The 13,451-nt window shown below is 47.7% G+C and overlaps 1 protein-coding gene across 1 annotated transcript in view; it reads left to right on the forward strand.

Moving 5' to 3' along the window:
- The window catches only part of ETFDH (electron transfer flavoprotein dehydrogenase), a 920,962-nt gene that overhangs the window by 657,143 nt on the left and 250,368 nt on the right, over positions 1–13,451 (forward strand). The window contains exons 9-10 of the mRNA XM_069631338.1: positions 4,911–5,054; positions 6,291–6,459. Of these exons, the coding sequence (XP_069487439.1) occupies positions 4,911–5,054; positions 6,291–6,459 (313 nt within the window). The remainder of the gene's footprint in view (positions 1–4,910; positions 5,055–6,290; positions 6,460–13,451) is intronic.

Genomic DNA, 13,451 nt, shown 5'->3' on the forward strand with positions numbered 1-13,451 from the left:
GGAATAACTGTGTTCATTTTTACCCACTATATTTAGCTCAGTTTCAAAGGCCTCTCGTCTAAAACAGCCAGAAAGAATACCCAGACCAGCTCTCACTGGGTCTCCACAGGAAGACAACGCCCACCAGCAGCTCTTCCAGGGTTTTATCCCCCACAAGGGTTTCCCTCAGAGTTTCACGAAGGACAAGCTTTTGCAGGTCCTTTGAGGAGTTCTCAGGGGGATTTCTCCTATTCTTCGAAGATCCACCAGGGTTTCTTCAGACATCTGTTCACCATGTAAATCCCCAGGTAGGTGGTTTTTTGTTTCTTCCCAGTGTATTTCGGAACAATTTTGTTGTCTTTACAAAACAGACTCCTCCCGCGCCCTCCCTCATTAGGAGTCCCTTCCAGATTGCCTTCCCCACATCCCAAACCACATTATCGACCTCTCCCATGTTGTTAATCTCAACGTATGTCACAATTTCCTCCTCAAACTTTTCCAAATATAGCTTGCCGCCTCTGTGCGCCCTTTCAAATTGCACCTCTTTGCTCCTTTCCGCCTCGAATAGTAAATTAACGATGCCTTCCACCTTACGCTCCACTTGGGTGGGGGGTTCTCCATCTGCTTCCCTCAGGCCCAGTATGTGTATTTTTCCTCCGCTCCATATTCTCCAAGACATCCATCTTCGGAGTGACTTCTTCCTCTCGTAGCTCCAGGTCTGTCATTCGGCATCCAGGCGCAGTCTTACATATCAGCATTGAGTTGATTATTCTCCAGGTCACCCTCCCAGTCAGGTCTGCAAGGGACTCCTGCAGGTCTCCCCAGAAATCTTAAATTTCCGCCAGAATGCTTCCAATAGCCTCTTTCATGGCAGAGTTCGACACATGGGCCCCCCTCTAGCAACCTCCCTTCCTACAGCTCCCGGTCTCTCCTCCAGGCCTTTCAGTCGACATTGTCCTCAGCCACAGTGCCCCTCCTCTCCTCTCCTGTGGGTCCAAGTTCTCGCTCCAGTCTTTCAGTGCTCTCTGCAACATGTCACCCTATATACCTTCACTGCAGTGTCCACAGCCACTACCCGCTGGGTAGGGGGCAGGCGACCAAGGCAAGTTCTCACCCCCTTCTGTGAACCCTCAGTGCAGTGGTGTCCGGTATACTTCCGCACACAGTATGCAGTGCCCTGAGAGGACCCCAGATCTCTCTTCTCTGCAAGTCCTATCCGTCTCCTGCGGTCGTTTCAACTTGGGCCTTCAGTTGTAGCAGCATTCTCTGCAAAATCCCCCTCAGCAGGGTAAGGACCCCCCCCCCCTCAAGTTGCTAGCGGTACCATTTTGCTCCCTCTTCCCCATTCGGGGCAACCCCCCCCCCGGAGCCGATGGATAATGGCCCCACCCACACCTCTTAGCTTCAATGAGGCCTCCTAATGTTCCAACACGGCTCCTAGACCTCGGTGTGGTTGCAGTTCCAGTGAAGAATGACTCCTGCCCTGGAGTCTGCACTCCTGGTGGTGTGTTTGCTGCCCCTAGAAAAAAGCACCTCTCCTCATGTGCGTTGGCGCCTCTGGCTGCCCCTCGTCACTCACCTCCGCGGAAGGGCACACTCCCCAGCCTGTTGAAGCGGCCTCCGCTTCACCTTCCCGTTGGCTTCTCTTCCGCAATGCTCACGGCACCCTGGGGAGTCCTCTTTGTGGAGACAGGCCTCGCTGGGCCCGTCTCCGCTGCTGTATCACTGCCCCGGGTTGTCAACTGCTCTCTTCCTCTGTAGGTACACTGCCTCCGGCTCGCCTCATTACCGTGAGCAGGGCTGTAAGTACACCCCTGACGTAATTACCCCTAGAATGTGATTTCTGCCCCCACTTCCTCCACCCTAGGTCGGCTCTGTGTAGTGGGCATGGAATCAACCGTCCTATTTTGTGATGAGAGGTGCCTCAGGAATTTGGCCTAGCGGTTGGACAGTGCTCCCGAGTGTTTGCACCCCTTGACACACTTGACAACAATACAGCCAGGAAAATGTTGTGGAATTCTTTTGGACTCAGAGAGACATCACTCTAAAGCATTACTCAAAATATTAAACTAACACTTGAAGGTAGTAAGTTAATATATTTAATATCACATCTATTTCCTGCAAACTTTAATTCTCACTGCACCTGCTATGGATGCAGCAATTCTAATGCAGCATATTGCCATACATATGAAGAGCACTGTTGCATAAGCTAGGCGCATGATTTACATTTACTAAAAAACAAGTACAAGTAATCGTTTTAGGGTACCGGCTTGAGTAACATAGAATGTATGTTATGTTGGTCTATAATAAGCTATGGTATGGTAGAGAGTGATGTAACATAATTTAAAAAACACCTTTACTCTCAGAAAATGCATACAGTTCAACTTCCACATTTACACTCACGCTTTCAGTGTTCGCTGGGGTGCATGCGAATTGACCATGACTTCCTGTAAATCGGGCCTGCTCATGCCTCTGCTCGGGGACCTGTGATGGATGAATCTTCCTGTCACTCTGGCCTGCTTGCGCCTCTGCTCGGGGACCTGCGATGTATTTACCTTCCCTGGGGGGCAGGGTTCGAGTGTTCCTGCTGCGCTGTGTACTCCCTCCTTTTGCCCCATCAGCTGTGCTTTTTATATTAAGACGGGGACTTGGTCTGCCTATAATGTGTCTGTCATTTCCACCACCTTTGACCACGACTTCCTGTCAATCGGGCCTGCTCGTGCCTCTGCTCACGGACCTGTGATGGATGTATCTTCCTGTCACTCGTGCCTGCTTGCGCTTCTGCTCAGGAACCTGCAATGGATTTACCTCCCCAGCCCACCACGGTTCAAGTTTTCCTGCTGCGCTGTGTACTCCCTCCTTTTGCCCTGTCAGCATGTGCTTTTTATATCAAGATGGGGACTTGATCTGCCTATAATGTGTGCGTCATTTCCGCTACCTGTAAAGTTAAACTCTAGAGCTTAACGCTGTTCCTGTGCTTTGCTTTGAACACATGATATACCTATGTTGACCTCAAGAGACAGGTGCTGTCTTTGACGATTGGTTATTTCCCTTAGAGTGGATGGGAAGAGCGACATTTGCTTTCACAAACTTCTTAAATGCGTGCATGCATTGGGTGTCTATTGGTGCTTCCTGTCTTTATCAGATCTAACTGGTGTTAAAAAAGAAAGACATCTCTTGAACTCGCTATTTGCCTTTTGAGACAGGAAGCTGCCCTTTTGTGGTTAAGGTTTCTTCTGCTGGAAAGAGGAAGCTGTCATATTCTGTTCATCGCCTTTTGCTAAAGCCGAGCAACAGGCTATGCGTTTGTTTTTCTAAACCCACGTGCGTTATTCATTCAAGGCACTATATTCTCTACAGCAAGTGTCTACATCTGTCTCTTGACACTAGCTCTTGCCTTATGTGGAACCGTGTACATTGTATTAAACGCACATTAGTGGTCTATCGCTGTTGCCAAAGCCTGTGCCATCAGTGAAGTAGCCTGATCTATGACTAACTGTCTTAGCTCTTTCGTCCATTATCCAGAATTCCTAACGCTGCTGTCAGCTGGACTCATTAGTATTAGGGGAAAACCCCTGCCGCAGTCTGCCACGTTCCATAGGTCCGGGCCAACCGCCGGAGGGAGAGGCGGTCCTGAGTCTCCTCCTTCCCGCTCCTCACTGGGGTGCCTGCACCCTTGCTGCAGCAGGGGTTTTGCTTTGCTGGGAGGTGTCCGCCTGACAAGCAGCCCTCTGGAGCTGGACCCATCTCTCCTTCGAACTCATGAGGCAGGTGCAGGCTCTTCCCGCTGTGCCCCGATCCTCTTCCCATGCCGACGGTCCACGGAAGGGCCTCCGCAACAGCTCCACGCAGCATGTTGCGTCCAGGCAGGCCCACACACTAAAAACACTGCACCCGCTCGGGCCTGACTCACAAAATTGCGCCATGGGGGTCCAGTACCCCCTCACCTGCTCCACTTCAATGCTTAAAAGTGGCTTGATTCAGCTGTTCCTGATCTCTTTTTCGCTGGAGGTGATGGGAACCTTTGCTTATGCGGCCATGTTGCCCCACGCCTCCTGGTGGTCTCTCCCTTCTTAGATTTTGATCTCTTTTCCCAACAACCTTTACTAAGGGAATATTATGCGAATCAGTCATCAGACTGGTTGATAAAGCGGAATATAGGTTTTTAGATGATATGTTGTTAACATTTACAAACCATTACACTTTTGGAAGTAAGGGGGGTTTTCAATTGTCGGAGTTCCCTGAATTTGAGAGAGATGTGCATCGGTTTTATCCATACAGGGCTTCTGACTTCTTCCACCCACACTGAGGAGGTTAACCCGTGGAACAGAAGGGTCATGGTGTCAAGAAGCCATTATATATTGTGGGAGTGGAAAAATGTCTCCTTTAAAAGAAGGCAAATACTGTCTCATCCCCAGGACTCCTCTCGCAACCCAGAGCCTTTTCACCTCCCACGTAAGCCTCCCAGGTTATCCTCCTGCAGAGTACCACCCCCAAGATAAGGATCAGAAAGCGGTTGCCTTTCCCAGGCCACCTGGGAGGAGACATTAGGCAGGGATTCAGTGAGGGATCCATAGGATTCATCACAATTATGAAACACCTGTTTGCGCTCATGTACCGTAACCGGGCTGCAATACATTTACAGTGAAAGTTCTTATTTGCAGAATTGTTTCAATTGCAGTCACTAGACTATTCTGTGATATTGCATTATGTTGTCTTTTCATACAGTCTGCTGTGCGTTCAATATATAATGTATTGTATCTATCCCACTGCAAAGCAAGTGAGCTTATCATAGAGCAATTACTTGGTGTATAAAAATACATCTATACATATTCTGCCTGAAAACTGCAGGCACATGTGAATAAATCGGAAATTAGCATTTTATTTTGCCCCATGTATAATGATTTATTTTTTTCTGTGTTTTCTTAAAGGTTGGTTTAGACTATCAAAATCCATACTTAAATCCGTTCAGAGAGTTTCAGAGATGGAAGCACCATCCAAGCGTGGTACCAATTTTGGAAGGTGGAAAGCGCATCGCCTACGGAGCCAGGGCTCTCAACGAAGGTGGCTTTCAGGTAACTGGCAGACAAAGTGTAGAGGCAAAATATTTCATTTTGTTTCACTGTCTGTTGTTGCGTTTCCCCTTAATATATGTTTTCTTTTGCCCAATCTCAATAATGGTTGATGAGGGTGAGGTAAAAGGGACAAAAAAGAGCACTCTAGTAATGTATGTTATGACGCGTAAGATTCTGATTTGAACACTCCATCTGTAATGTGAAAGGTCTCCTGTTGGGAAAGCACCTGCCTTTGGTCAAATCATGCCCTTCTGAATAATCCATTTGAAGTAAGGGTAGGTAGAATGCTAAGGGAGTTTCTTGACACGCTATCCTCTTTATAATGCCAGACTCTCCAAGCGGTAAATGTCTTTGAGCAGTCGAGGCTTTGCCCTCGGGAGCAAAAGCTACAGAAAATGGTAGAATATAACAGCACATAAGGGAGTTATTCACACAGTATATTTATGAACATCTAGTCTTCATATAGCTTTGGCAACAATGGTAGTGCAATATGTTACAGGTGAGTGAGTAGCTGTTTGGTTCGAGTCTAAAGGGGGGTACTTCTCCAGAAGTCACTAAAAGTCCACAAATGTATGCTAGGGCCCACCTTAGTGTCTAGAGGTCTGATGTTCAAAACCTGTCAAAGGTGGAATGTTAGCCAATGGGATAAACCTCAAAGGAAACTCTCGAGGTCATCCTGAAAAGGAGCTGTTGATAGACTGTGTTACATTGCCAGTAAGGCTCTGGATGAAGACTTGCTGGGGAAACATGTTGAAGACCCATGAGGGAAAACGGGAAATGCAGGCGGCCCACTGTCACAGTTTAGGATTTTCATTCTGACAAATACCCATCTGGAAGAATCATCTGAGAAATATGGGGAGGGTGGCCATTTATTGGACGGTATTTGAAAAACATTTAAAAGACGGAAAACAATTTACACGACCTGTTGGCACATTTTATAGTTGAGGTAGCTTGTGGCTAGTCTAACAATTTTGAAGGGTTATCAAATATTTCCTTTCTTATTACTATATTCTTACATATAGAACACGCCCATCTCATTTCCATTAGTTGATGGTTGTAGGTAACATACCAAATAATGCATGCATTATGGGTGGTTTATTGAGCGTATCACATGTCACCAATGTTTTTCTGCACTTTGAACACTTTTGGTTCTTGAAGTTTTGGTTAAATGATTAAAACTTTTTCAGATGGATATCAAATGTGATGAGAATTAACATTGTTTCCCTTTACTCCCAGTCTTTACCAACTCTCGCTTTTCCTGGGGGAATTCTGGTTGGTTGCAGTCCAGGTTTCATGAATGTACCAAAAATCAAAGGCACGCACACTGCAATGAAAAGTGGCATGGTTGCTGCTGAATGTATCTTTAAACAGTTAACCAACGAAAATCTCAAGTCTCAAACAAAAGGTGAGGAGGGTTAGTCTTGGGGGATAGCACTGTTCTATATATCTGCTATGTTGTTTCTAAGAAAAAAAGTAGAAATTATTTGGTTTTGTGGTAATGTTTACCTGATTGAGTTTGTTGTCCTTATTAGAAATATACAAATCATAAATACAAACATACAAGAAATGAACAGGTCTCCACCTCAAAATAGTTAATAACATTGGCAACAAAATAAACTTTGGTCTTCCAGTCAAGAGAGCCTTTGAGTAGAGGGACAATAGGAATCACATTTCAACTTGTGAAATACGTAGTCCATATACTCTTTGCAGACTGGATCAAAAACAACAGAAGTATTTATTTCTTGGTATTTATTTGTAGTAGCACCTTGACCCTCTAAATGGTAACAGAGGATACAGGTTTCATGGCATCCTAGTGAAGACAACTAAAAGGGGACATTCCCTCTGCCAAGACTGATCACTTCCAAAAATATAATTTCCACTAAAACAGTGAGCTCTATTTTAAGTGATATTTGATATCCCCCAACAACACTCTATTCCAATTCCCTTTTCTGGCTCTTTACCAATGGGCTCCTATCACGATACCAACCAGTTATCTGTTTGTTTTCTAAACAGAATTGTACCTACTCCTTCAGTCCATCTGAATCTGTCTCCGTTTTACAGTACTGTTTAGCTGTCATGCTGTTGTAAAACAATCAGATCAGTAGCAAACTACCTTATGCTTCTGTCTTTTTGCCAGGACTGTTCTCTTTATCCTTTGGACCTCTTGTTGCATACATTTTCCTTATGCCTTCTTTCTAGACCCCAAGTAGATCAGCCAGTCTTGGTTGACAGGGTGCTTTCTCTGAGTTATCATGACTCTCCAAAAGGTAGTGTGGCTAAGCAGTCCAGGCAATAGTTCAGCAGGGGAAGGCTAGTTTAAAGGTACAGTAAACTCTTTACAGGTACCGTAAACACAATACAGAATGTCCACACAATAAACTACATCTGTAAACATATTTCTGATGCTTATTAATCTGCTTAGAATCACATGCTGTGCATATGGTCCGACATCCAGTAGTAACGCGCAGTATTGCATCTTGTCTTTCGGGGACTGAAAGGGGACATCGGCATAGGCGTGTCTGTAACACTATACCTATTGTGACGTGTGTAGTACCCAAAATCCCTCACGCGCGAGGTCCCTCAGAATGTTTTTTTCCGCCCAGATAACTGGTCGCGCTATAGCGGAGCTCTTACTAGAGACATTGTTTATCTTACCGAATTGTCGGTTTATTCCCCGTTAAGTCACTTCGCCCAACAAGAACATCTTCGACGAAGACTACGGGGGAATCGTCTACGGCTGTGGATCTCGGCACCTAAGATCCGGCAGCCGGATTTTCCACGTGGTCGGGCCTTCTGGCCGGCCTAGAGAGTAGGGAGAGTGGGGTCGGGGTGGCCATATTGTTTAGTATGTCTTTCCTCCTTTCCACTCTTTTCCCTGTCGGTCTGGTCATCCTTCCCTTTTGCTATGGAAAGGACTCCTTTTAGATTCTGCCCTAAGTGTAAGGTTAGATGTCCTTGGAAGGACGAACACAGGACATGTAACGCCTGTCTTCCCCCTAGAGCACAACGAGAAGCGGTGTGCGGCATGCAAACTCCTTCGGCCCAAGACCCTTAAGGAGCGCTGTGTAAAGCGGTGGGCCGCGTACGGTATGTCACGTGTGGGGCCCCCTCCTCCCCCACCGCCACACCAGCTGCAAGTCACAGGGGTACTTCGGATGACCAAACGTCCAATGCAGATTTTATTCACCTTGAGGCGGACACTTCTAGGTCTGTCACGCCCGTCCCCGACCCTTCCAGGCTCGACTCTGCTCTTGCTACAGGGACTACACCCGGCAACATGGGCATACAAGCACATCGCACTAAGCACACAACCCCTTTGCCAATTTCGACACCTTCGACGATAAAGGCGAAAGCGCCAACGTGGCCGCCGAAAACCTTGCCGATTCCCTCGGATCGTTCAGATACAAAGCCTTCCCTGCATCTGCAGCCGCGTATTGCGACTGGGCAATCGAAACAAACCAAGGGCGATACTCCAAAACCTACACGCATCGAAGTTTGGGAGCCCGGCGCTTCGACGATTTCCAAGGCCTCAGTAGGCCCCAAACTACAGCTAGGCTTCTACCCGGAAAACCGACCGCTAGGCCCCCTAGTGGCACGGACGGTATTTCTACTGCTGACAAATCATCGGAGCCTTTGTCTCGCGACGATTCGGTGACTATCGAAAGTAGCATTGGAAGAATCGCAGCGGCGGTGGGCCTTACTCCGGTTCCGTCTAAGGTTATGGGCCAGGCCACGGAAAAGATTTCGGCGGGTTGGGTTCCCGATTCCGATGACGCTTACATAGAAAGTCAGGAGCCTCTCTCTGACACCCTGAGAGGTTCTTTTCAACGCCACAGTGCAGAGAACGTCGTTTCTCCTCGCGTAGGCCCGTTTGGGTCCTCTAAATGGACTACAGAAAAATTTGAGGGTTGTATGGATCAGCTGGAGCAGATTATCAGTTCTTCTGATCATCTTCCCCCGAAAAGGGTTCGGGTAGACACTAACCCCCAAATTCAGGAAGATCACTCTTGTGTTTTCCAACAAGAAGATGTGGTCCATATGGACATATATAGAGACATCGATAATGGAGAAGAAGAAGCTTCTTTTCTGGAAAACTATGAGGAAGATCAACAGGATACGACGGACAACTGGGAGGAAACCCAGCAGGAAGGTCAAGACCCTTGGACACAGCAAGATCAGGACACTGATATTTTGTGCCTAGACTCTCTTCCGTCCACCCCGGCTCGCCAAGCCTCCCCTGTGGATGACCAAATGGCTTTCAACTCTTATGTTGAAGAAAGCAGCTGAATACTTCAAAATTACCACTCAAGAGGCGGGACCTGTAAAGGATTTCATGGAGGATATTAAGGAAAAACCTCTGGCGAGTCAATCCATACCCCTCCTTAACTCTGTTAAGAGACTGTTAGTTCCCTCATTGGTTTCACCTGCTCAGACGCGGGCAGTGAACCTGAGAGTCGAAAAATTATTTCGACCTTCTCCTTCCGATCCTCTATATATTAAAGGGCACGCCATCCCAGACTCACTGGTAGTGACTACCACTCGTAAGAATCACGGGAGAATCACCACCGGACAAGGAGTCTGAGGTTGTATGCCCTGGGCAAACGTCACGTCAGCAGCTGCATACACCATTCAGGTTACTACTCTATTAGGAAGCTATGCTGATGCCCAATGGAATTTGCTTCAGGAAGGCCTCCAGGAGGTTCCTGAACTTACCAGGACAAAGCTTCTCGCCATTGTTTCGGAGGGAAGACTGGTCAACCAGAATGTGGTCAAGAACACCCTGGACACTGCAGAAACTGCAGGCAGGTCTCTTGCACAAGGGACTCTACTGAAAAGACATGCATGGCTGCGTACATCAGGATCTAGACCTGAGACTCAGGCCTCCCTCATTAATAAACCCATTGAAGAGACTAACCTCTTCAGGAAAGCGGTGGATGAAGCGTTGGAGACAGCCAAGAAGGAGCGTGAGACTATAAGGTCTTTGCACCAAATTACACAGAAACCCTCCTCACAGAGGGGTAATAATTCTCGGCGGTCCTTTCGAGGGCAAGCCTGTGCTGGTCAAAACAACTACTGCACGGGTAACTTCAACACAAACCAAACATCTGGAAGCCCAACTTACTACCCCTCAAGAGGTCAGAAACGCGGCAAAGGTAGAGGCAGAGGCCCCAATCCCAGAGGAGCCACATGACCAGGTCCCCTCCCATGCCACCCCGGTCGGGGCATGGGAGGAGATAACTTCCGACCAGTGGGTCTTAAAGACGGTCGCCCACGGTTATTGTGTGGAATTCGCCCGACCTCCACAGTTCAGACCTCCACGCTCACAGCGCCTTTCACCGGACCATCTGGAGATTCTGATCCAAGAGATGGAAGCACTGCTGGGAAAGGACGCCATAGAAGCCTTCTTCAGGTAAACGAGGGTATTTATTCAGTGTACTTCCTTGTAGCCAAAAAGGATCTGCGTCCTGTTCTAGATCTGCGCCCAGCGAACAAGTTTATAAAACCCCAGAAGTTTCGCATGGTAACACTGCAGGAGGTGATCCCATTGCTGAAACAGGGGGACTTCATGGCAACATTGGACATGAAAGATGCATACTTTCATATTTCAATGTTGCCAGCGCACAGGAAATATCTAAGGTTCATGATCCAGGACAAACACTACCAATTCAAGGTACTCCCCTTTGGCATCGCCTCGGCGCCAAGGGTGTTTACCAAAGTCCTGGCAGTGGCAGCAGCACACCTGCGCAGACTATCAGTCCCACTTTACCCTTACCTCGACGACTGGCTCATTACGGGTTGACTCGTTCGCTTGTTTTTCGAACACCCAAAAAACAGTAGATCTCCTCTTCAGCCTGGGTTTTTCAATCAACGAAAAGAAATCCAGCTTAGTCCCCAGCCAAGTAAAACAATTCCTTGGAGCGCTAATTCAGACGAAAGACGGTCTTGTCTTCCCCACCAGCGAGAGGGTTCAGAACATGCTCTCTCAGATTACTTAATATGTAGCCAGTCGGGAGGTGACGGTATGCAAGGCCATGCGTTTGCTAGGGATGATGGCGTCATGTATATACTTGGTGCTCCAGGCGCGGCTGCGCATGCGTCCCATGCAAGAGTGGCTCAACAGCCAGTGGTGTCAGGCCAGCGGACAATGGGAAGATCTTTTAGTTGTTTCACCAGCCCTCATTCTCTCTATGCAGTGGTGGTCAAGAGAAAACCTCTTGAAGGGGAAGACCTTCACCACCCCTGCAGTGGAAGCCACTCTCACGACAGATGCATCTCTCATGGGGTGGGGGGCTCAACTGCTTCAGCAGACAGTGCACGGAGTGTGGTCCCCTCAAGTAGCGTCCAATCATATAAACTTACTGGAGCTATTAGCGGTGTTTAAAGCATTAAAACCCTTTCAGGTGCAACTGCAAGGGAAGACAGTGCTGATCCTAACCGACAGCACTACAGCAATATATTACCTGAACAAACAGGGGGGCACTCACCCTCCAGGGCTATCCAAGCTGTCCCAAAACATTTGGATATGGGCTCTCAAACACAAGATGTTTTTGTTGTCCTAACATGTTACAGGGGAACTCAATCTTCTGGCAGATGTACTCAGCAGAGATTTTCCTCTGCCAGAAGAATACGAATGGCGACTGCACGAAGACATTGTGTCCAACGTCTTCGCAGAATGGAGTTTCCCGGAGATCGACCTGTTAGCTACTCGGTAAAACGTCCAATGCCAAGACTACGCCTCCAGGTACCCCTAGAACCGATCCAAGGGGAACGGTCTCTGGATAACTTGTTCGGGGAAATTTGTCTATGCTTCCCCCCCCCCCCAACTCCCCTTCTCAACAAGATAGTGAACAAGATGCACCAGTTACCATGATACTGGTGGCCCCCATGTGGGCCCGCCAACCTTGGTTCACTCACCTGATGGAAATGTCCCTCTCCCCACCAGTGAAACTACCCTGCCCGTACAATATGTTGTCTCAGGACAGGGGGGATACCCTACACCCATGCACACAAACTCTGAATTTAGCAGCCTGGCTCCTGAGATCATAGTTTGGACACCTGCAACTCCCTCAGAGGTGCATGGACATACTCGGGGAAGCGAGAAAACCTAATACACGTTATTGCTATGCCAGCAAATGGAAGCGTTATGTCATCTGTTGCAATTCCAAGGGCGTGAATCCCATCGATTGTTCACCCCCACACATTGTGTTATATCTAACCTACCTGTTGGACTCTGGGTTAGTCTTCAATTCCCTAAAGGTTAATCTGGCTGCTCTGTCAGCCTACACCACATCACAACAAAAGGTATTGTGGTGGAAAATACCGGGGATTAAAGCCTTTATGGAAGGGGTTAAGAGGATTTATCCTCCCATCTCTCACCCAGCCCCTGGATGGGATCTGAATGTGGTTTTGACCAGGCTCATGGGAGCTCCCTTCGAGCCTATGCATAAAGCAGGTCTGGAAGACCTGACTTATAAGACAGCCTTCCTAGTGGCTATCAATTCTATCAGAAGGGTTAGCGAACTACAGGCTCTTTCTGTTTTAAACCCCTTTGTTACAGTCCACAAAGACAAGTGAGTTCTGCGCACCCATCCCAGGTTTGCGCCTAAATTCATCTTGAAGTTCCATGTGAACCAGTCAATCGAACTACCTAGTTTCTTCCAGAACCCTACTAACATGGCCGAAAGAAGCCTTCACACACTAGACGCGCACAGGGCAGTCATGTTTTACCTGGAAAGAACTAAACCACTAAGGAAGACTAAACAGTTCTTTGTTTCAGTGGCAGCTGGTAGAGCAGGGGATCCGGTCTCTAAATCAGCTATCTAAAGGTGGATTGTCACATGCATCACACTATGTTACACTCTTGCTTTTAATTTTTATTAACTTAACAAACAACAAATCAAACATTACAACCATTTAGGATGTTCATAAACAGTTTCAGGTATCACATTATTCAGTGCTATCCTACGTCCTCCCCCTCACTCCCCACAAACACGTATCTGTGCCATCTGCATGATCAGTTTCAGGTATTTCGATGTTTGTCAACTCATCCGAGTCTTCCATTTCATGATTGACCTGGTGGGGGTTTGCCATTGAGGCCACCAGTTGCCTCCAGGCTATCAAGGAGCCCACTTCCTCCTCTCCCCCCTAGTGACTGCTTCATACCATACCGCAGTTTATGCTTCTGCTCATTTCAAGAGGTCTGCCCACCAACTCTCCACCCTAGGCCTGTGGGCCGCTCTCCAGCACATTGCAATTCTGCGTTTGGCCAGGATATAGGCCAGGTCTTTCATCTTGCTGATATGTTTTGAATTACGTGGCCTGGGAAAACTCCCATGCATGCATGCCCAGGCAGACCTCACATCACGCACCACTCCCCCATTGGCCATTCTTGTCTTT

The sequence above is a fragment of the Ambystoma mexicanum genome, chromosome 6q (assembly GCF_040938575.1).
Source record: "Ambystoma mexicanum isolate Mex_15411 chromosome 6q, UKY_AmexF1_1, whole genome shotgun sequence".
Lineage (NCBI taxonomy): Eukaryota > Metazoa > Chordata > Amphibia > Caudata > Ambystomatidae > Ambystoma > Ambystoma mexicanum.